Source organism: Neoarius graeffei, chromosome 18 (genome assembly GCF_027579695.1).
Source record: "Neoarius graeffei isolate fNeoGra1 chromosome 18, fNeoGra1.pri, whole genome shotgun sequence".
Classification (NCBI taxonomy): Eukaryota; Metazoa; Chordata; class Actinopteri; order Siluriformes; family Ariidae; genus Neoarius; species Neoarius graeffei.
Window position 1 is genome coordinate 45,158,568 of NC_083586.1, and position 24,665 is coordinate 45,183,232.

Consider the following 24,665-nt stretch of genomic DNA (forward strand, 5'->3'; position numbering starts at 1 on the left):
TTAAAAAGACACTGCATTTGTTTGTTTGTTTGTAATGCCGGCTGTAAACAAATATCTTTCTAACACGATATAGTTCTTGCTCTACTTTGCCTATTTAGTTTTGCAATGAGACCTGTATTATCTTACTGTACAGTGCTGTTTTTGTTTACTGAAAGTTAATTTGCACCAGAAATCAAAACTTATCTTACCGGTGGAGTCGTGAATGACGTTATTCTGGTCCACCACGGCCATGTTGGCAGCGCGAGAGAAATATCCGTCATAAAAAGGGAGTCTGGGTCACAATTCATTAAAATAATAAAAACAGAACCGAGCCGAGCCGAGCCGAGCCGAGCCGAGCAGCACTGGAACACACAGCCAGAAGCCTTGCGCTGTCTTTGTGTGCGCGCGCGCAACAGCTCGTGCTCGACGTTCGGCTCGCGCTGCGTAACACAGACAAGCCGGAGAAAAGGCTCGCGCGGTCACGTGACCAGACCGCGTGACTGGATGTGCTGTTTCTCTTCCCTTTCACTCTTCAGTGAGTTCTGTTCACTTCCGGCTGATCGCTTCATCACACCGACTCGCAACGCGCAGAAGATACCAGAGTGTAACCGGGTGCTAACAGATTTTTCCCAGCTCTTTTCAGGGGAAAGTAGCTAGTGCATTCTCAAAGAGCAGCTAGGAGTCGCTTAGTGACGTCACAAGCGAATTTGCATACTGCTTAATCGTTCTCGTTTGCATATCAAAACAATCCAGCCGCTGGGCGTGCATGAGTGTACAGTGGCGTGCAAAAGTTTGGCCACCCAATGTCTGTTACTGTGAATAGTCAAGTTTATTTGTATAGCACTTTTAACAATAAACATTGTCGCAAAGCAGCTTTACAGAATTTGAACGACTTAAAACGAGCTAATTTTGTCCCTAATCTATCCCCAATGAGCAAGCCTGTGGCGACGGTGGCAAGGAAAAATTCCCTCATACCCTTTTTCCACCAAATCAGTTCCAGGCTCACAACTCATTCAACTTGCAAGCCAGCTGAAAAACAGTTTGCTTTTCCATAGCTCGGGGTGCTAAGGGGAGCCACGTCATTACGTCACTGTATACGTCAGTAATGTCGCTGCATTTGCATAAACCTTGGCACGAACATCGAAGCAGCAACAACAATAATGGATGACTTCACGTTTGTACAGCTGCTGCTTCTGGCTTTACGGTGCTTCATTGGAATCAGAAAACGGCAGATCCAATATGTTTGTGTTGATCGACAGGTTTTGAGTGGATGGCGATTAAGTTCTAGGAGACAGGTAATAACCTAATAACGTTTTGACTCTTACTTACACTGAATGTGAGATGGTTATGTTAGCCTTTGTTATGAGCTAATGTTAGCCGGTGTTATGTCGGCTTTGGCGGTCTTACTATTGTTGTTGGTCTTAACAACTCCGCCCCCCCCACTGACGTAAGTGGTTCTTTCCTCTGGCCAAGCAAAGAGCTGGTGCTAGCCTGGAACCGTTTTTTCTGGCCCCAGAGCCAGTTCTTTGTCAGTGGAAACAGAAAACCTGGTTCCAAACTAAGCACTGGCCTCAAACCAGCCCTGGAACTGATTTAGTGGAAAAGGGGTATCAGACGACATGAGGAAGAAACCTCGAGAGAAACCAGACTCAAAAGGGAACCCATCCTCATTTGGGCAACAACAGACAACATGACTATAACATTAACAGTTTTAACATGAAGTCAGTTTCATTGATGTTATAAACTCTTCATTGATGGAAACTTGAGTGCAAAACTGTTCATGACAACGGCAGTCCTAAAGTTAGCAAGTTAACTGTAGTCCTCAGCCATAAAAGCATTACTGTAAGTCCAGAGCGTCTTCCAAGTGTGACTTTCAACTGTCCACATGAGGCCGTCCTCTACAGGAGTTATGCGATGGGACTCCAACCAGACACAGGGTACCAGGATGGATCAGGCAGGTCCGAGGAGCAGAAGAGGTCAGCATCTCGATCCCAGGACCAACATGTAACTCATACCCCTTTTCCACCAAATCAGTTCCAGGGCTGGTTCGGAGCTGGTGCTGGTTCACAACTCATTCAACTTGCAAGCCAGCTGAGAACCAGTTTGCTTTTCCATAGCTCGGGGTGCTAAGGGGAGCCACGTCATTACGTCACTGTATACGTCAGTTACATCACTGCGTTTGCATAAACCTTGGCGTGAACATCGAAGCAACAACAACACGGAGAAGAAGAAGCAACAACAATAATGGATGACTGCTGCTTTACTGCATCCATGATATCTTGTCGCTTATTTAAAAATGGCGACCTTTTGCGGTCTTGCTATTGTTGTTGGTCTTAACAACTCCACCTCCCCGCTGACGCAAGTGGTTCTTTCCTCTGGCCCAGCGAAGAGCTGGTGCTAGCCTGGAACCGGTTTTTCTGGCCCCAGAGCCAGTTCTTTGTCAGTGGAAACAGAAAACCCGGTTCCAAACTAAGCACTGGTCCCGAACCAGCTCTGGAACTGATTTGGTGGAAAAGGGGCATCAGAGGGACAGATGGTGGGGTGGGGGGGACACACAGGTTGTTAGGTATGGCCAAATGAGCAGAAGATGAACTGATCACCAAAAGGCATAAAGGTAAAGATGACACATTTATTTTCAGTGTTTTCTGCAAGATTTGTATATTATTTTTTTTTCCGTACAATTGGAGAGTGATTTTTGACTCTCACCACCCACTCTTTGACTCTCACCACCCACTGGAACACAAATTGGGGGTCATTAGGACCTTGCAACACAGGGCTCAGAATATCCCTACAACGATAGAGGGAAAAGAGAAGGAGCAGAATCACATCAAGAAAGCACTTCAGAACTGCGGGTATCCCAACTGGTCTTTCCTCAAGAGCAGAAAAAGGAACAGAATGGACAAGGAGGATAACAGGAACAAATGCAAGAACATTGTCATTCCCTACATTTCTGGTCTATCTGAGAAACTCAGGAGGATCTTCTACAAACACAACATTCCGGTACATTTCAGACCCAGTAACACTCTGAAGCAGAAACTGGTCCACCCTAAGGACAGAATACCCAGACACAAACAGGACAACGTAGTGTATGCCATTCAGTGCAGTGAGGAATGCACGGACTCGTATATTGGGGACACAAAACAACCGCTTCACAGGTGCATGGCTCAACACAGGAGAGCCAGTTCCTCAGGCCAGGACTCTGCTGTCTACCTTCATCTTAACAACAAAGGACACTCATTTCAGGATTGCAACGTATGCATTTTAGCCAGAGAGGATCATTGGTATGAGCGAGGAGTTAAAGAAGCCATTTTTGTCAACCTGGAACGGCCATCACTGAACAGAGGTGGGGGTCTAATGCCGCTTTTCCACTACCAACGCGGCTGAGTTGGGCTGAGCCGTGCCGTGCTGAGTCGAGCTGAGTGGGGCTGTTGGAGTTGCATTTCGACTACAACCGCGCTGAACCGTGCTGGCTGGAAGTGGGTGGACACATTGGGTGGAGTTAGCGAAAGTGGGTGGACGTCACGTGATGTCGTTAGGCGGCACAAACAGTGACATCAGTGACCTTTTAAGCGGTAGTCTCACGACCCGGATAGTAAACAATAAACATGGAGGACATGGAGTCGTTAGCGTTGCTGGTCTTGGTGCTGTGGCTTGTTGTCACCAACAATGCCAACAGATACTGGCAAGAGCGTATAGATGAGGCGAGGCACATAAGGCTTCAGAAATTCTCGTAATTCGTAATTATTCTTCTTCTGGGTTTACGGTGTTTACAGATCCCAGCGTGCTCGCGGGGCGTGTGTGGGCATGTGAGGACACTCCTCACCAATCAGTGCACAGGGGAGTGTCTCCTCACGCCCCTAGCCCCACTCGGCTCGGTTTGGCTCGCTTCAGCCCTACTCCAAAACCGTGCAAGTTTTGGGTGCTGAGTAGGGCTGAAGTGAGCCGAGTCGTGCTGCTCTAAGGTAGTCGAAACGCGAGCCGTGTCGGGCTGAAGTGAACTGAAAAAGGGTAGTGGAAAAGGGCCATAAGACATCATTTATCAGCCACCTACAATGCAGTCCTTGGCACACTTCTCAGACAACTGAATGCACACCAAAACCCAGCTGTTTTCAGTGACTCACAGGAGGACAGAGAGAATCAGCATTCCATTGATCACCCTAACGGGCAATCCATTGATCATCCTAACGACTCTCGAGGCCGTTCACAATCAGCCCCCAGTGACCCACACCAACAGGATGACTCAATGACACCTTAGATGAGCTTTTCATCCATGAGAGGATAAATACCTGATGCTCCCTACCAGTCAGACAGAACTGAAGAAGCCTTTTGGGTGAGAGGTGAAACGTCTTCAAGAATCTTCAAGCAAGTCCAGTTGCTCTCTTTTACCACCCACTGTCAATTGGAGAGTGAAAAAAGAAAAGGAACACCATGCAAAAGTTTGGGCACCCCAATACATTTGAGTTCTCAGGTAACTTTTACCAAGGTTCCAGACCTTAATTAGCTTATTGAGCTGTGGCTTGTTCAAATTCTTCGTTAGGAAAGGTCAGATGATGCTGATTTCAAAGCTGTATAAATTCTCTGACTCCTCAAACTTGTCCCTAAAATCAACAGCCATGGGCTCCTCTAAGCAACTCCCTCGCATTCTGAAAAATAAAATAATTGATGCTCACAAAGCAGGAGAAGGCTACAAGAATGGAGCAAAGTGTTTTCAGGTAGCTGTTTCCTCAGTTTGTAATGTTATTAAGAAATGGCAGTTAACAGAAACAGTGGAGATCAAGGTGAGGTCTGGAAGATGAGGAAAACTTTCTGGAAGAACTGCTTGTTGGATTGCTAGAAAGGCAAATAAAAACCCCTGCTTGACTGCAAAAGACCTTCAGAAAGATTTAGCAGACCCTGGAGTGGTGGTGCACTGTTCTACTATGCAGCGACACCTGAACAAATATGACCTTCATGGGAGAGTCATCAGAAGAAAACCGTTCCTGCATCCTAGCCACAAAATTCACCGTCTGAAGTTTGCAGATGAACATCTAAGCAAGCCTGATACATTTTGGAAACAAGCCCTGTGGACTGATGAAATCAAAATAGAACTTTTTGGCCACAATGTGCAAAGGTATGTTTGGAGAAAAAAAGGTGCCAAATTCCAGGAAAAGAACACCTCTCCAACTCTGAAGCATGGGTGTGGATCGATCATGCTTTGGGGTTGTGTTGCAGCCAGTGGCACAAGGCATATTTCATTGGTTGACGGAAGCATAGATTTGAATAAATACCAGCAAATTCTGGAAGCAAACATCACACCATCTGTACAAAAGTTGAAGTTAAGAAGAGGATGGGTCCTACAATAAGGTGATGATTCAAAACACACCTCAGAATCTACAGTGGAATACCTCAAGAGGCCCAAGCTGAAGGTTTTGCCCTGGCCCTCACCTAAACATCATTGAAAATCTGTGGATAGATCTCAGAAGAGCAGTGCATGCAAGACAGCCCAAGAAACTTGTAGAACTGGAAGACTTTTGCAAGGAAGAATGCATGAAAATCCTCCAAGTAAGAACTGAATGATTATTAGCTGGCTACAAAAATGTTTACAAGCTCTGATTTTTGCCAAAAGGGGTGTTACTAAGTGTTGACCATGTCAGGTGCCCAAACTTTTGCTTCAGGTCCTTTTCATTTTTTGATATTTTATGCCTGTAAATGATGGAAATAAAAATATAATCTTTTGGAAAATATTAAAGAAATGTGCCATCTTTACCCTTATGCCTTTTGGTGATCAGTTCATCTTCTGCTCACTTAACTATTCACAGTAACAGACATTTTCAGCAAGGGTGCCCAAACTTTTGCATGCCACTGTACTCTTGGTGCCGATCCCAAGCCCGGATAAATGGAAAGGGTTGCGTCAGGAAGGGCATCCAGCGTAAAACTGCCAAATCTAACATGCGGATTGAAAAGAGAAATACCATACCGGATCAGTTGGGGCCCGGGTTAACAATGGCCACCTTTGGTACTGTTGGTATAGGCGTAGAATTGGGTATGGATGGTATGGACGTGTCCCTACCAATATCAAACGACGGCTGATATGTCCCTACCAATATTTCTGATTGAAGAAAAAAAAATCATGCTCCGTGCGGGATACACAAACGCTTACTGTAGGTTTCCACTGGGCAAAACACCACGCAAAATTCGCTCATGAATATTCGCTCTGGGGGCGTGGTCGCGAAAACAGCAAGCAAGCTTGGCTACCATGTCAATTAGCAAGTGTGGTTGTGACCGGCTGCTAGCTAGCAAGCTAGCAAACTGTCCTTGAGGAATGTAACGTTAGATTAGCTCGTAAAACGAATCAGTTAACAACAGTTCGTATTCAGTGTGTAAAAACGACAACATACGAATATGACTGTTTTCTAAGTTTGCGTGGCATGTAAATAACAATCCGACTTGATACCGACAACAACCGGTGTTCATTAAGGTCACAAAGACATTATATGTGTTTGGCTCTTTTACGTAAGAGCAAGGGCTGGACTGGATGGGCTTGGGTTGAAAGTGTGAATATTGTGAATATAGCAGTAGTTTATATATAGGCTTGAATGAATAATGTAGTATAAAAGTATAGGTATAATGGAAAGGAAAGTATAATGTACTATAACTAAAGTTCATACGTCTTTATTATCCAGTCTCCTTGTCTGTCATTCGTTTCATTTAACATTACAGACGTCATTAAGCGTGTTCTGAATTGAAAAAAATAAATTTTACACAGGGGCGGCACGGTGGTGTAGTGGTTAGTGCTGTCGCCTCACAGCAAGAAGGTCCGGGTTCGAGCCCCGTGGCCGGCGAGGGCCTTTCTGTGCGGAGTTTGCATGTTCTCCCCGTGTCCGCGTGGGTTTCCTCCGGGTGCTCCGGTTTCCCCCACAGTCCAAAGACATGCAGGTTAGGCTAACTGGTGACTCTAAATTGACCGTAGGTGTGAATGTGTGTGTGAATGGTTGTCTGTGTCTATGTGTCAGCCCTGTGATGACCTGGTGACTTGTCCAGGGTGTACCCCGCCTTTCGCCCGTAGTCAGCTGGGATAGACTCCAGCTTGCCTGCGACCCTGTAGAACAGGATAAAGCGGCTAGAGATAATGAGATGAGTTAATCATCACATGCAAGATTTGCAATTAATCAAATGAATTGCATATTATTATTATTATTATTCATGAATTTCTACAGTTCTGAACTTTGAATTTTAAAAGTTTGGACTTTGGAGAGATGATGGATACTCTTTTGGTGGAACACAACGGAGCAAAATATTGTGACCCTCTAATGTTGACCTGAAGTTGGTGCCACTGGGGGTTGGCATTGGGTTTATGTCCCCACCAATGTTAATACCAAGCCTACGCCCTTGACTGTTGATCAACAGGGTGGCGGTGGAAAGTATGCTACTGTTGCGCCAAAACGGAGAAGGAGAAAGAGAGGGGGGAGGCGTATTAGAAGAGAGCGTGAAAGATGGAAGGGAAAGAGCTTAGAATTGAGGGTAGGAACACTGAATGTGGAAACATTGACTAGCAGAGCGAGAGAGTTAGCAGGTATGATGGAAAGAAGGAAGTTGGACATTTTGTGTGTGTAGGAGACGAGGTGGAAGGGAAGCAAGGCCAAGAACATTGAAGGTGGATGCAAGTTGTTTTATGATGGAGTTGATGGAAAGAGAAATGGTGTTGGTATTGTTGAGGGGAGAGTTGCTGAACAGTGTGGTTGATGTGAAGAGGGTGTCAGGTAGAGTGATGGGCACAAAGTTGGAGATTCAAGGGGTGGTAATCAATGTTGTGTGCGTGTATGGCCCACAGGTTGGATGTGAGAATGAAGAGAAAGCGTTTTTCTAGGAAAAGATGGATGAAGTGGTAGAAAGTATACCGAGGGAGGAGTGCGTGCTGATAAGAATAGATTTCAACGGACATGCTGGCAAGGGAAACAAAGGAGATGAGGACATGATGGGCAGATATGATGTGAGAGAGAAATGTGGAAGGGCAAATGGTGGGTGATTTTTCAAAGAGGATGAATTTGGCAATAGTCAATACATACTTTGAGAAGAAAGAGCAGCACAGGGTGATGTTTAAGAGTGGAGGAAGATCTACACAGGTGGACTAGTTTGCATATCAAAACATGTTCAATGAAGAAAGAAGACTTTCTGAAAACAGAATGGAATAGTTTTTTTTTTTTCCAGAACAGAAAAAAATATACTGTAGAGCTTAACACTATTTGGCCAAAAGTATATGGACACCTGACTGTCACACCCATTGCTGGGTTTCACGTGACGTCACATCCGCCTCATTAGTTATTCAAAACTTTAGCTGGTGGTCTACCAAAGCTCAGTTGACAGTGTGTTTGTACGGACAAGATGCATTGCTCGCATGAAAAATGCCTTACGGTTGCATTGTTTTAGGTTGTTCAAATCAATCAAACCATGAAACTGATAAAAGTTTCTTCAGGGTTCGCCATGAACTAATAAAAAAGGGTGAACAAGCACAGGATTTCACAAAAAGATGTTGAGAAAGGTGGCTTTTGAACCTCTGACTGAAATCGAAGGGAGCCGAGTTGAAGCATGCTTGAGTTTGCAGTGATCACTTCATGAAAGGTTTGTATATCCCTCTCAGCTATGTCCTTAATGTTTTCCAAGTACTTTTCTTGCTATGCGTTATTTTATGGTACTTCTTTTTAGTCACGAAGCACTAAAGTCCCCAGATGTTTCTTTGTTTACTCCTCACTCCTAACAAAGACCATGTGCATGAAGGTCGCGACAAAATTCTTCCCCAGCCATACAGTTACAATGCGCCGTGATCACTTCTCCGTCTTGTTTAACTAAGATCCAGGTCTTTAAAGGGGTTTCTGATGATCTTTGTGAATGATTTAGCTGAGAGATAAGAGCCAACACAAGCGAGAATCAAGCGAACTGTTTGTTTACACTTCAACTTGCAGCGCCATGTCGTAAAGACGCGAACGAAAAGCTTAAAAAAAAACCCCATACTTAGACGGGCAAAAACAATACAGGATTCATTGGGCTTGATACCGAGGTCCTTTACCCAGCCACATACAAAAAAGTTGTAAGCCTCCATACTCTTCCATGCTTTCATCTGTTTTGCGGTGTAGAAGGACGTCTGCAACACCAGATAGTTCGAGATGTCGGGGAACTCGACTGAAGGATAGTTTTCGAGATCGTATGACAAATCCTTCTTTCCCAGACAGTAGGAGTCGATGCCATTGCACATAGCAATCTTCTGAATATATCTAAAGCGAGCAGTGGCTTCTAGATTACGAGCGTACTCTGATAAGTTATCGCTAGTTGTTTGCACTACGGCAGCCGTTTAGACCGCCAGCTATTTCACTTCCGGTAAAACCGCTGAGAAAAGTCACGTGACTGAAACCCAGCAATATATAGGTCTTCCAAAAATTGTTACCACGAGTTTAGAAGCACCAAATTGTATATGATACCTTTATATTATATGGACATGAATGTTTTACTGGGAAATACGCCACTCATATTTTTCATATAAGTGACATCCGGGACACGGAGTACCAAAACCATGACCTAATTCTCTAGATGTCACTCACGAGGAAATTGATGAATTGTTTTGATAAATTTGGGTACTTTTTGTTTGTGAATGTGTCTATATAATTAAAAAGAAAATCACACATTGGGGCGGCACAGTGGTATAGTGGTTAGCACTGTCACCTCACAGCAAGAAGGTCCGGGTTCGAGCCCAGCGGCCAGCAAGGACCTTTCTGTGCGGAGTTTTGCACGTTCTCCCCGTGTCCGCGTGGGTTTCCTCCGGGTGCTCCGGTTTCCCCCACAGTCCAAAGACATGCAGGTTAGGTTAACTGGTGACTCTAAATTGACCGTAGGTGTGAATGTGAGTGTGAATGGTTGTCTGTGTCTATGTGTCAGCCCTGTGATGACCTGGCGACTTGTCCAGGGTGTACCCTGCCTTTCGCCCGTAGTCAGCTGGGATAGGCTCCAGCTTGCCTGCGACCCTGTAGAAGGATAAAGCGGCTAGAGATAATGAGATGAGATGAGACATTGTAGCCACTTTAATAAATACATCATTAATCACACAAAAGACAATCTTGTATGGCTTGAACAGACATAAGACCGTGCAAGATGGTATTTGCCTTGATTGCAGTACATAACTGGCAGAATTTACTTTAATTATTATTAAAGAATAAACATGGATTAAAAGTTCCCTCAATAATGTGTGCCACATTCATTAAAGGTAGACTGCCTTTCAGAGTTTTCAAGTTTAGATCATAAAAAGAATTTTCCCGACACCCAATTATTTTTGTTTAGTGGACCAAAAGCTCCTAAATTTGAATCACAGACTTTGAATTTTATTACGGTAGTTTTTTTTTTTAAATAGAACAATTAATGAATTTAGCACCATGTGGCCCTAAATCCTCTGCCATTTTTTCCTGCTTCACCATGACGCAATACAAGATACTACGTCATGCATCACGTGGTGGGCTTTCCCCGTTTGCACGAGGCATTATAGGATACAAATTTGAAACAGGAGAGAAAAATGGAGGACGCGAGTGTGTGAGTGAAACGTGAAAGACTGACTACAGTAACGGAAAGCGAGAAGAAAAGACATTATGTCACGAAGGAAAGGAAACGCAGGACCAAACTAATAAATATCAGCGGTCAGCGAGCATCTCGGTGTGATCAGCTGTTCGCTTAGCGACAGAAGGATGGAACTGTCAGTGCACGGTCAAAGGTAAACCTGTAGATGGCAGTAATGCAACACTGTGCATGCCAGCTGCTGTAAAACCCAAAAGAAGAAGAAGAAAAAAAGAAGGCAGTAAACCTGCGCATGCGCACACGGAGTTCCTCTGTCTGCTTGACTGCGCAAAGTGAGCGATTTCATGCACATTATTTGCTCAGGAATCCCGTCAAATTAAATAACTTCCTAACCACAGAATGGTCTGGGGTTTTTTTTTAGATATTACAGAAATAAACATATATATCACAACGACCGAATTGCAGAGGGAACTAAATTTCACCGATTTTATGAAATCGAAAGGCCGTCTAGCTTTAACATAAATTAAAAGGTAAAATAAGTACAGTACATTTTTCCCTTTAAAAAAAAAGATACAAATTCAAGTATGGAATGTGATGTGGTGAAAGAAGAAGTGAAAGCTTGTAGCAATCTAAAGACTGAAAATACTGCTGCGGGCTGCTGCTGCTTCTTCTTTTTCCAGCACCAAGTGACCAGGTGTAAGAAAAAAACCCACAAAACCACAGTGTACCAGTGAAACGTGAGCACACAGTGCACCTTTAAGGTGGAAGATCTACATCATCTTTACTTAGAATTGTAAAGTCTAAAGACTATGTGGTATATTCAGTCATTGTCCAAACACTTACACTAAAATTTCAGTCAAAATGAATCATTAGATCATGAAAAAACACTGAATTATACAGTAACATTACATTTTCTCATCATAGCAAATGCATATGTGATGAAGGAGGCAAGCTTGAGGCAGAGTTATGGGTTAAAGAAATGGTACGACCCGTTGTAGGGGTGTTCAAAACTAACTTATTTGTGCTATTCTGACTTTTAAAAACCCCTAAAATCCTGTACTTTTTTAAGCCTCGGTCACAACCGACCGTACGTGCTTCTATGGCCGGTCTACGTGCAAAAAAAACGCAAGAAACGCACGGAGGGCGCGCGTGTGACGTGCTGATTTTTCGAGCCGTAGACTGGCCGCAGAGGTTCTTTGTCATGTTAAACAAACTCTACGGGCGCTTACGTTTTTTTCAGGTTGCAAGACAAACTTACGCCCAATGTGCGTCTTTCTCCACGAACAAAAAAACCGCAGCGATTTGGGAAACGCCAAAAATTGCACGGCCAAAAAATCGTATGTCCGGTTGTGACCTAGGCTTTAATTAAGGAGTTTAAACTCTCCTCCTCTAAAACGCCCGATAATTTGCACCTTAAAATCTTTTTTTAAGGATATTTTTTGGGCTTTTTTTTTTCACCTTTATTGGACAGGACAGTGTAGAGACAGGAAATGAGCGGGAGAGAGAGAGAGACGGGGAGGGATCAGGAAATGACCTCGGGTCAGAATCGAACCCGGGTCCCCGGATTTATGGTATGGCGCCTTATCCACCTGAGCCACGACGCCCCCAAAACCTTAAAATCTTTGTCCTTAAAAATGAAGATTATCTATTCCCATTCTAAAATAATAAAGTTCAATCTTTTGTTAACTAAAATTCAACACTGTAAATTGTGTCATCAAGTGACATGTGATCTGTTGTTAAACCTATTACTCCAGTCACACTGCTGAACTTTCTCCCCGACCTCTAGTCGAACGCTCAGCCTTATCGGAAATTCAGTATCAGTTCAGGGAAAAGGCCGAGTTTCCTCGGAGGGCTAAAGACCATGCCATCTTATCTACCATCCAGAGTCTTGTCACGAGCAATGACCGTTTCATCGAACTTAATCATCAGTGTGGTTCCTTTATGCCAGTGCACTGTGACTTTGGCTGGGAAGCCACTGTGGGTCAAAACGGCCTCCACGATGCCACCTGTGAAGGCCGCGCAGTTCAGCGTGCTGTTCTCTTTTGGCACAGAGATGTAGGCGTTAATCAGCGGCTCTTTCTCGATGATGTAGTAAGTCTTATCATCATCGTTGGCCTGCTCCAGTTTATCCGCTTCCTTCCCAAACAGGGCCTTCCATACGTTTACCTAAATGGAGGGAAAAAGTCAGAGAGAGAGAGAGAGAGAGGAATGAAAATGAAAGTCACATATTGGTCATGCAGGATGTTCAATGTTCTGTTGTCTTGTTTTCATTATCTCACCGAGATCAGCTCAGTGACACAACAACAGCGACACACAGCTATGGTTTGTAAAGACCAGAGTCCAGCACAGGTTGATGATTTTCCTGCTTTAACTAGGCATCTACCATGATAAAATCTCATAAGGAATAAAACACAACAGGGCATACTGTTACAAGAAAATAATCAATGTTCGGACGGTGTGACACGGCAAGACATCAAGCGGAGTTACCTTTACCACCCTGATGCGTTTTATTCCTCTTCTACCACAGCAATTATTTCAGTAATTCTACATTTAAATAATATTGGCTGGCGTTGAATGGTCTATCAGATATATTCCATTCAGCTAGCATGATACTGAACGAGTCGAAGACTCATTCAATATTATGCTAGCTGAATGGAATATATCTGATAGACCAGGAAAAAAAAGCAGCCAATTTTATTATTATTATACATACACACTTCATATTAGCATTCTTGAAGGCCAACGCTAGCTTAACCGCGAGTCAGCGCTGTCGATGCAGCAGTGAAGTCACCTTCCAGCCGGTGTAGCGTTCATCAGTAGTGTTAAGCCAGTATCTCACTGGGCTGCGACAGCCTGCGACTAGTTGGAGACACAACAATTGCGATAAAATATGCGAATTAGCGACAATTTTCACTTGGAATCACACTGAATTGATATTTGCATATTTTATCGCAATTGTTGTGTCTCCAACTAGTCGCAGGCTGTCGCAGCCCAGTGAGACACTGGCTGAACTCGCATTTCCTGTCTCGTGAAAACTGACTTGAGAAGGGTTCGTGACGGCTTTGCGTCACCAGTGACACATTTGTGGCTATTTTGAGAGAAATTTTGGCGCACTAATTTTTTGAACATGTTCAAAATTTCAGCAACGAAGGAGTGACACTTTGCGACTCATGAGGAAATTGAGAAGCCCCGCGAATGTTTCAAGACACTTTTGAAACTCTCTCGCGAATGACGTTCGTAATTTGTCGCAGCCCAGTGAGATACTGGCTTTACCGAATGCTAATAAAGCAGTCAAGCCAGTACTATATCGAGAGCAAGTAGCACAGGCTAACGACTGAGAAACTAAAATTTCTGTCTCCAGACTCTTCTTCCACACACACTCGCCACAGTATTTTTCACTCAGACTTAAGTATTCATTTCCCCATGTAATTTATTTAATTACTTTTAAAATCCAACATCGAAAACTACACACAACGGAGCTAGCTGGCAGCCTGCCGTTAATCCCTTGCAAAATCCTTTGCCCTGTTGCTGTTTTGGTGTGTCTGGCTGAGCTGAAGTCCCAGCTCTAATTGTAACGGTTCACCACTGCTTGTAAATACAAGTAAGCATATCTAATGAAGTTTTGGTAGCCTTTCAGGTTTTCAATGCGTCTTTCTCTTTCCTGGCGAACAAAGAAATGATTCTGCGCTTGCTCTGACATATGACGTCATGTTATCTTGACAACCATGCAGTATCGTAAACCATATTCAACGTTCATTCTCCATTGGGTAGAGTGATGTAATACACACAGGATAAACGATATGCTAACAATATTGCATGCTATTGAACCGAATGAATGAAATCTGCTAGAAGGGAATAGAATACATGTTTTTCTTCCATCGAAAAAGTGTCCCTGTGTGTATAATAATAATAAATACTTCATTACTTTGAAATTCATTCCTCTGTGGAAGTGAAGCCATCTTTATTCAACATTCATGAATTAGGATATTAATTTCTTCATAATAACTGTGGATATTTTACACTGTAGTGATACTACACATATTTTGTACAGAAGAAGAACTGCCCGAAGCATGTTTTTGTGCTGATATGGAAAAACTATACCTAGCTCATGTGATGTGGACACTGCAATCATAACAACTCTGTTGCAACTGAGGCCTTCACTGTAGAAAGTTACGCCTAGAAAAAGACAACAGCCCAGTGACTGTCTGATTTAGTCCCAAACTTGTTCTTTATGATGGGAATTTCAATATCTCTGAAAAATCCTTATATTCACGCAATATCAAGGATAATTTTCCCACTGGTGCTCTACCCATTTTGGTTGATCTTACTTGTCCTCAAAGCGGCAACCGATGGGGAAAAAATGTCAAGTAATGGAAAAAAAAAATGTTTGACATCAACTGTTTTTGAAAAAGCAGTGGCTAGAGATAACGAGAACACTAAAGGAAAAAAAAAACATCTGGACGTAGCACTTTTAGTCTAGGACCTGGCTTAGACATGTATGCACATAATTTAGGAGAGGATAACTCAACTGTTACAGGCTAATTTGATCCCAAGGAATAACTTGGGATGTGTGCCAAAATCGCTATCGGGGGTGAACAGCCTGAAAATTACCAATCCAAGATGGCCACTGGTATTATGGTATTATTATTGTGTTACTCTTCATGTCCCTGACCCTGGTTTATATGACACATAACACAATGTTTATGTGTCACATAACTGGTCACGTTACCAATCCAAGACGGCTGCCAGTAGCCACATTGGATTGGTGATTTTCGGCCTGTTCAAGTCAAGTCAACTTTATTGTCAAATATGCTATACATGCTCGACATACAGCACAGATGAAATTTCAGTCCTCTCTGACCCACGGTGCAAACAGGCAATGCAATAAATAAAAATAGAATAACAGAAATAAACGGTATAAACACTCTAGAATAGAGATAGACTAAACACTCACAGTACATAAAAACACACACACATACATACATATACACACACACACACACACACACAGTGGTGCTTGAAAGTTTGTGAACCCTTTAGAATTTTCTATATTTCTGCATAAATATGACCTAAAACACATCAGATTTTCACACAAGTCCTAAAAGTAGATAAAGAGAACCCAGTTAAACAAATGAGACAAAAATATTATACTTGGTCATTTATTTATTGAGGAAAATGATCCAATATTACATATCTGTGAGTGGCAAAAGTATGTGAACCTCTAGGATTAGCAGTTAATTTGAAGGTGAAATTAGAGTCAGGTGTTTTCAATCAATGGGATGAAAATCAGGTGTGAGTGGGCACCCTGTTTTATTTAAAAAAAACAGGGATATATTAAAGTCTGACCTTCACAACACATGTTTGTGGAAGTGTATCATGGCATGAACAAAGGAGATTTCTGAGGACCTCAGAAAAAGCGTTGTTGATGCTCATCAGGCTGGAAAAGATTACAAAACCATTTCTAGAGAGTTTGGACTCCACCAATCAACAGTCAGACAGATTGTGTACAAGTAGAGGAAATTCAAGACCGTTGTTACCCTCCCCAGGAGTTGTCAACCAACAGATCACTCCAAGAGCAAGGCGTGTAATAGTCGGTGAAGTCACAAAGGACCCCAGAGTAACTTCTAAGCAACTGAAGGCCTCTCTCACATCAGCTAATGTTACTGTTCATGAGTCCACCATCAGGAGAACACAGAACAACAATGGTGTGCATGGCAGGGTTGCAAAGAGAAAGCCACTGCTCTCCAAAAAGAACATTGCTGCTCGTCTGCAGTTTGCTAAAGATCACATGGACAAGCCAGAAGGCTATTGGAAAAATGTTCTGTGGACGGATGAGACCTAAATAGAACTTTTTGGTTTAAATGAGAAGCGTTATGTTTGGAGAAAGGAAAACACTGCATTCCAGCATAAGAACCTTATCCCATCTGTGAAACATGGTGGTGATACTATCATGGTTTGGGCCTGTTTTGATGCATCTGGGCCAGGACAGCTTGCCATCATTGATGCAACAATGAATTCTGAATTATACCAGTGAATTCTAAAGGAAAATGTCAGGACATCTGTCCATGAACTGAATCTCAAGAGAAGGTGGGTCATGCAGCAAGACAACGACCCTAAGCACACAAGTCGTTCTACCAAAGAATGGTTAAAGAAGAATAAAGTTAATGTTTTGGAATGGCCAAGTCAAAGTCCTGACCTTAATCCAATCAAAATGTTGTGGAAGGACCTGAAGTGAGCAGTTCATGTGAAGAAACCCACCAACATCCCAGAATTGAAGCTGTTCTGCATGGAGGAATGGGCTAAAATTCCTCCAAGCCGGTGTGCAGGACTGATCAACAGTTACCGGAAATGTTTAGTTGCAGTTATTGCTGCACAAGGGGGTCACACCAGCTACTGAAAGCAAAGGTTCACATATTTTTGCCACTTACAGATATGTAATATTGGATCATTTTCCTCAATAAATAAATGACCAAGTATAATATTTTTGTCTCATTTGTTTAACTGGGTTCTCTTTATCTACTTTTAGGACTTGTGTGAAAATCTGATGATGTTTTAGGTCATATTTATGCAGAAATATAGAAAATTCTAAAGGGTTCACAAACTTTCAAGCACAAGTGTGTGTGTGTATATATATATATATATATATATATATATATATATATATATATATATATATATATTAGGATGCATTAGTTGCCCCCTAAAAATGAAAAGTTCCTCCGATCATGATGCATTTTTGTTTTTATGTTCCTTTGGGTAAGAAAACACACTTTGACAAAATTCTAAAGTTTAATGGTGGCACCAGGAGCTCAAAGTTATAGAAAAAGCTGCTATTTTATGACTTTTATGACAAAATTTCGATCACTTTTCATGAAACATTATGGCACCTTAAAGAGTATACCAAATATCTTAGATACACATTTTTAGTACATATTCTAAATATATTATCAAGCACAGTTTGAGTTTTAGCTGTTCATTGAATCATTGTTCAACTACTTTTAAACAATACAAATGTATTATGAATCACATTAATGCTTCTCAATCCCTTGCAAAGGTTCTTAACATGATCTCTGGGTCACAAGAAATCAATAAATGGAGTCCAACATTGTGATTCAAACCTTACGCGAAAACATAAAATAAGCGTTTTTTGGCAAAAAATGAACCTCATGGTGCCACCATTAGACTTTTGAATATGGTCAAAAAATTTTACAGGATGTCTTTATGGGGCGGCACGGTGGTGTAGTGGTTAGCGCTGTCGCCTCACAGCAAGAAGGTCCGGGTTCGAGCCCCGTGGCCGGCGAAGGCCTTTCTGTGCGGAGTTTGCATGTTCTCCCCGTGTCCGCGTGGGTTTCCTCCGGGTGCTCCAGTTTCCCCCACAGTCCAAAGACATGCAGGTTAGGTTAACTGGTGACTCTAAATTGACCGTAGGTGTGAATGTGAGTGTGAATGGTTGTCTGTGTCTATGTGTCAGCCCTGTGATGACCTGGCGACTTGTCCAGGGTGTACCCCGCCTTTCGCCCGTAGTCAGCTGGGATAGGCTCCAGCTTGCCTGCGACCCTGTAGAAGGATAAAGCGGCTAGAGATAATGAGATGAGAATGTCTTTATTGGTGAAAAGGAACACCCAAACAAAAATGCATCAGATTTTATGAAAGTGAGGGCAAGTGATGCACCCTAATATACACACATACATATAAATTGGAGCAAAATGACATAAAATAACAGTCAAGGGCACGTGAGGTATAGCAGGTAAACATGAAATAAGCAGTATAAACAATAAACTAATAGCTGTTAAGGTGAGGTAGTGCGGAATAGCGATTTTGGCACACATCCCAAGTTGTTCCTTGGGTTCAAATTAGCCTATAACAGTTGAGTTATCCTCTCTTAAATTATGTGCATACATATCTGACCCAGGTCCTTTACTATTTTTAAAAACTGACACTGCTCATTGGATTTCATGTAAAATATCCACCACAGTCTTTAAACACAGCTTTCCTGAACTGCCTTCGAAACTGAAAACATAGACAGTAACAATATTTTGAACTATGAAGTGTCTGTGTTGAATCTCATTCTAGCCGCTGTATGGCCAAAAGTTTGTGGACACCTCACTGTCACACCCACATGTACCTGCTGAATGTCTCATTCCAGATTTAGTCCCTGTTCGCTGTTATAATAAACCCCACTCATCTGGAAAGACTTTCCACTAGATTTTGGAGCTTAGCTGTGGGGATGTGTGCTCATTCAGCCACAACATTACACATTAGTGAAGTCAGGTTGGGTGAGGAGGCCTGGGTGCAGTCGGGGTTTCAGTTCATCCCAAAGGTTTTCAGTGGGGTTGAGATCAGGGTTCTGTGCAGGTGAGGACACTCAAGTTCTTCCACTCCAACCTTGGCAAACCATGTCTTCATTAGCTTGCTTTGTGCACAGGGGCACTGTCATGCTGGAACAGATTTGGGCCTCTTCGTTCCAGTGAAGGGATGCTTTAATGCTACAGCGTACTGTACAATGACATTGTGTGTTTCCAACTTGGGAGAAAATCATATGGCTGTGAGAGTCAGGTGTCCACTTACTTTTGGCCATATAGTGCATCATTTAACTGATTATCAGGACACTTTACCAGATTTGATAATGAAACTCAAAGTGACTTCAGCTCTCAAGAAGCAGAATTCACATGAAAACATACCTTGATAAAGAGTAGGATATTTAGGACTTTGGTCTCCCTCTTGCCATTTTTCTCCCTCATCACGAGGACGTCCAGCAGGCTGACCCCTATACCTTGGCCCATGTCAGCTAGTCGGCCCTGCAGCTCGGCCACGGAGTACACACGGCTCTGGCAGTACTGCACCATTTCCGAGAAGAGCAACGCAAACACACTCACGCTCACCTCCGTCTTGGCTCGGGTGAGCGGCCGCTCCAGGATGGCGGACTTGCCTTTGGTGAAGCGACTCTCCATTTCTAAAAATAATAAATTGGAGACTGTTGGACCTTGAGCTGTGTCCAAAAATCACACAGCACCATTCTACATGCCAAAATACTAAAATATTATGCTACGGAGAGAGAGAGATTTTTTTTTAGCCCAGGAAATCATTTTGTAATGCCCCACTTATGAACTAAAACATATTAAAAGTGCTATAAATAGTGATGCACCAATCTGACACTCAGAATTAGTATCTTAGGGTCAATACGGTCAATTGCAGATGATGTTGTCCTGTTGGCTTCTTCAAACCAGGATCTTCAGCATGCACTGGGGCGGTTTGCAGTCGAGTGTGAAGCGGCTGGGATGAGAATCAGCACCTCCAAGTCCGTGGCCATGGTTCTCGACTGGAAAAGGGTGGCTTGCCCTCTCCAGGTTGGTGGAGAAGTCCTGCCTCAAGTGGAGGAGTTTAAGTATCTCGGGATCTTGTTCACGAGTGAGGGAAGGATGGAGCGTGAGATCGACAGGCGGATCGGTGCAGCCTCCGCAGTGATGCGGTCGCTTTACTGGTCCGTCGTGGTGAAGAAGGAGCTGAGCCAAAAGGCGAAGCTCTCAATTTACCGGTCGATCTACGTTCCGACTCTCACCTATGGTCATGAGCTTTGGGTAGTGACAGAAAGAACAAGATTGCGGATACAAGCGGCCAAAATGAGCTTCCTTCGCAGGGTGGCTGAGCGTTCCCTTAGAGATAGGGTGAGAAGCATAGTCACTCGGGAGGAGCTCGGAGTAGAGCCGCTGCTCCTCCACAGAGAGGAATCAGCTGAGGTGGCTCGGGCATCTTTTTCGGATGCCTCCTGGACGCCTCCCTGGGGAGGTGTTCCAGGCATGTCCCCCCCGGGAGGAGGCCCCGGGGAAGACCCAGGACACTCTGGAGGGACTATGTCTCTCGGCTGGCCTGGGAACGCCTCGGTGTTCTTCCCGAGGAGCTGGCCGAGGTGTCTGGGGAAAGGGAAGTTTGGGCTTCCATGCTTAGACTGCTGCCTCCGTGACCCGGTCCCGGATAAGTGGAAGAAGACGAGACGAGACGGGTCAATACTAGTTTGAAATGCTGCATCAGCAAGAAGGTTCAGAGTTTGAACCTTGTGGCAACTGAGGCCTTTCCGTGTGGAGTTTGAATGTTCTCTCCGTGCCTGAGCAAGTTTCCTCCAAGTGCTCGGTTTTCCTCTCGCAGTCCAAAGACGTGTGGATTTGGTCAGCTGGTTACTCTAAACTGCCCATATTGAACCAAAAATTGGTCAAGGCTGGTGATGACATAAGACTAGGTAAGAACCACTTGTCTATCATCAAGGTCAATTTCTGACTAAAGCACAGCTGTTTAATGAATATTTCTGGTTTGTTGGACTGGCTAAAATTCTCTGATACACACTTAGTATAGAAGTTAGATGTTGCCCCTTCGAGTAACCTACTTCCTTTGGATCCACGAAGCTGGACACTGCAGTAAGGTCTGTGCAGTTCAATATCTTTTCTCAACCAAAACTTGTATATTCTGCTTCACCTCCACACTATGGTGTAATGTACGCCATTGGGGATTTGTTAGGAATCAAAATATGTAGCCTGGATTTATCAGATATAGTATTATTTATTCAACTTAAATTCTGGAGGAAAACATTTAAGGATTTTTTTAAAAATAGCCAGATGGGGAGAGTTGGGACAGTTCAACACGTTACAGGTTGTCTTGTGGTTTACAAATATAAATTTGTTTAAAAATGTTTGTTAAAAATGTGGGTGTGTCCCTGCATGAGGATTAAACTTATTTCATTCCTTCTTGAGAATGGAGCCGTTTTGTCGAGTGAGGTTTTGAGTAAACTGACACTTTTCTATCGCTGTACCAGCATTGTGTTCATACAGTTCATATTTTACAGGTTTTGATAATAAATAAATAAATAAATAAAAGCTAAACATGTAGGCCTAGTTATTTTATTCTTGTTCCATGTCTCCCCACTATGTCCCAAGTCTCCCAACATAATGCCCATGTCTCCCCTCAACGTCTCATATCTCCCCTCAACATCTCATGTCTCCCCACATTTCATCTCAATGTCTCGCGTCTCCCCTCCCCTCAACGTCTCATATTCCCCCTCAATATCTCACATTCCCCCTCAATGTTTTATGTCTCCTCACATATCTCCCCTCAATGTCTCATATTCCCCCCTTAATGTCTCATATCTCCCCATGTCTCATGTCTCCCCTTAACGTCTCACATCTCCCCTTTCCATCTCATATTCCCCCTCAACATCTCATATTCCCCCTCAATGGTTTATGTCTCCCCACATATCTCCCCTCAATGTCTCATGTCTCCCCTCAATGTCTCATATTCCCCATCAATGTCTCATGTCTCCCCACATATCTCCCCTCAATGTCTTCTGTCTCCCCCATATCTCCCCTCAATGTCTCATACCTCCCCTCAATGTCTCATATTCCCCGTCAATGTCTCATGTCTCCCCACATATCTCCCCTCAATGTCTTCTGTCTCCCCCATATCTCCCCTCAATGTCTTCTGTCTCCCCCATATCTCCCCTCAATGTCTCATACCTCCCCTCAATGTCTTATGTCTCCCCTCAATGTCTCATATTCTGTCAATGTCTCATATTCCCCTTCGTCTTATGTCTCCCCCATATCTCCCCTCAATGTCTCATATTCCCCCTCAACGTCTTATGTCCCCCACATATCTCCCCTCAATGTCTCATATTCCCCGTGTCTCATGTCTCCCCACATATCTCCCCTCAATGTCTCATATCTCCCAACATATCTCCCCTCAATGTCTCCCCACACATCTCCCCTCAATGTCTCACATCTCCCAACATATCTACCTTCAGTGTCTCCCCACAATGTCTCATGTCTCCCCTCAATGTCTCCCCTCAGTCTCATATCTCCCCTCAATGTCTCCCCACAATGTCTCATGTCTCCCTGCAAAAAATAATGATGGTAAAAGTGAGGCCTGAAGGTCAGTACATGTGAAGCCTGAAGGTCAGTATACGTGACAAGCCGTGGCGGGACGGTGGTGTAGTGGTTAGCACTGTCACCTCACAGCAAGAAGGTCCTGGGTTCGAGCCCAGCAGCCAACGGGGGCCTTTCTATGTGGAGTTTGCATGTTCTCCCCGTGTCTGTGTGGGTTTCCTCCGGGTGCTCCGGTTTCCCCCACAATCCAAAAACATGCAGTTAGGTTAACATGGGGCAGCCTTGGGCTGAAGTGCCCTCGAGCAAGGTACCGAACCCCTGACTGCTCCCCGGGCGCTGTGTGTGGCTGCCCACTGCTCTGGGTGTGTGTGCGTGTGTTCACTGCTTCAGATGGGTTAAATGCAGAGGATGAATTTCACTGTGCTTGAAGTGTGCATGTGACAAATAAAGGTTTCTTCTTAAACTAATGTTGGGGTAAGAGGGTCTAATAAATCCTCTCTAATGCAATATGAACGTGATGCTACGGTACCTGCAAAGAATTTCACACAATCTACAAAAGCCGAAAACTCGTCCCAAGTCTCCCCGCTCTCTCCTAAAGGACAAAACCGACTGCAAGCATGACAAATACGTTTCAGCATTTAAAATGTTCATAAGAAAAGGCCTTTGTTATTTACACTTTTTCACTTTCAATAAAATGAATATTTTAGTTAAGAGGCTGTTATATTTCACTCCAACCTTTACCAAATATTTCTAAATAATTATTGTTGGTGAAAGAAAATGAAACAAAGACTTTTTTTATTTAACAAAAGAAATATTTAAGTTGATTGAGAATAGGAAAATAAATGTTGCCATTTTTTTGGTAATAAAATTCGAATCGTGACTCGAATCGTGAATCGAATCTTTACATGCATACTACTGTACTAGTTCACACAGACTTACACTATGTAGTACGGTAATATGAATGCAGCATGACGTAACCAAAAAAAGAAAAGCAGTGACATGTTTCTAGTGAATGAAATTTTACTGAATACTGAAAGAGTTGTAACGAACTGCTCGCTGTCTCTCCGCTTTCCTGCTGCTAGCTGAGCTCCCCTGGCTAATCCTGTTTAACCACCGTGCGAGGGGATGTTACATTTCAATACCTCATGAATAAATTAACAAAGAATAAATAATTTTACCGTATTTACAGGAGAACCTGTGTTTTATATTTAACATGTAAAGGTTTACAGCGCTTACCTGCTGATTTAACTCCTAACGCTGTGAAGCCGGAATTTCAACACTCTGTAAACTCCGGGATAAAGACACATTTCAAAATAAAAACCAGCTAACTAAAAACAAACAAATATTTTATTTGATTTTTTTTTAAGTGAAACTGTGTTTTTCAGTGTGGGACTGTAAAGTTTACTATGCTATTTTGTCATACTATTTGATAGTGTTTGTTATAATGGTTTAACATATTTTAGCACTGTCATATGTTATTGTAACATCCTACTTTATTAGAGTTTAGTATGGTAGTACATGGGCGGCACAGTGGTGTAGTGGTTAGCGCTGTCGCCTCACAGCAAGAAGGTCCTGGGTTTGAGCCCCGTGGCCGGCGAGGGCCTTTCTGTGCGGAGTTTGCATGTTCTCCCCGTGTCCACGTGGGTTTCCTCCGGGTGCTCCGGTTTCCCCCACAGTCCAAAGACATGCAGGTTAGGTTAACTGGTGACTGAATGTGAGTGTGAATGGTTGTCTGTGTCTATGTGTCAGCCCTGTGATGACCTGGCGACTTGTCCAGGGTGTACCCCGCCTTTCGCCCGTAGTCAGCTGGGATAGGCTCCAGCTTGCCTGCAACCCTGCGTACTATGTAGTACAGTCAAAGTCAAAGTCCCTTCCCATGCCATGTGGTGCATTGGGTGGTGCCGATCTCCGTTTCCGTAGCCCTCGGCCTATAACATAGCTAGGGTGAAGAAAAAGAAGAAACCTTTATTTGTCACATGCACACTTCAAGCACAGTGAAATTCATCATCTGCATTTAACCCATCTGAAGCAGTGAACACACATACCCAGAGCAGTGGGCAGTCACACTAGAGCGCCCGGGGAGCAGTCGGGGTCAGGTACCTTGCTCGAGGGCACTTCAGCCCAAGGCCGCCCCAGGTTAACCTAACTGCATGTCTTTGGACTGTGGGGGAAACCGGAGCACCCGGAGGAAACCCACACAGACACGGGGCGTGTGCAAACTCCACATAGAAAGGCCCTCGCTGGCCGCTGGGCTCGAACCCGGAACCTTCTTGCTGTGAGGCGACC

General features: G+C 43.5%; 2 protein-coding genes across 4 annotated transcripts in view; both read right to left on the bottom strand.

Annotated features, from left to right (window-relative positions):
* The window catches only part of mcoln1a (mucolipin TRP cation channel 1a), a 58,899-nt gene extending 58,386 nt beyond the window's left edge, over positions 1–513 (bottom strand). The window contains exon 1 of the mRNA XM_060898891.1: positions 189–513. Within this exon, the coding sequence (XP_060754874.1) occupies positions 189–231 (43 nt within the window). The 5' untranslated portion in view covers positions 232–513. The remainder of the gene's footprint in view (positions 1–188) is intronic.
* A 9,502-nt stretch (positions 514–10,015) lies between these two features.
* Positions 10,016–23,663, bottom strand: trappc5 (trafficking protein particle complex subunit 5). Of its 3 annotated transcripts, none has more exons than XM_060898893.1 (3): positions 23,616–23,663; positions 19,194–19,465; positions 10,016–12,678 (listed from the first exon to the last, which is right to left on the bottom strand). In XM_060898893.1, exons 2-3 carry the CDS (start codon positions 19,461–19,463, stop codon positions 12,382–12,384), a joined length of 567 nt encoding a protein of 188 aa, XP_060754876.1. In that variant the 5' UTR covers positions 19,464–19,465; positions 23,616–23,663; the 3' UTR covers positions 10,016–12,381. The 3 variants fall into 3 exon arrangements, with proteins under 3 accessions (XP_060754876.1, XP_060754877.1, XP_060754875.1); XM_060898894.1 differs by lacking the exon at positions 23,616–23,663 and adding an exon at positions 23,558–23,580; XM_060898892.1 differs by lacking the exon at positions 23,616–23,663 and adding an exon at positions 22,292–22,350.
* Between the last annotated feature and the right edge of the window lie 1,002 nt (positions 23,664–24,665).

Bases quoted from the DNA above. Each gene is read 5' to 3' on its own strand.
- trappc5 (XM_060898892.1), bottom strand. From the start codon at position 22,349: ATGAGACTGAGGGGAGACATTGAGGGGAGACATGAGACATTGTGGGGA. The intron at 19,466-22,291 runs GTAGATATGTTG...TATTATTTTTAG, and splicing joins ATTGTGGGGAGACACTGAAG to AAATGGAGAGTCGCTTCACC. The intron at 12,679-19,193 runs GTATGTTTTCAT...CCCTCCATTTAG, and splicing joins ATATCCTACTCTTTATCAAG to GTAAACGTATGGAAGGCCCT.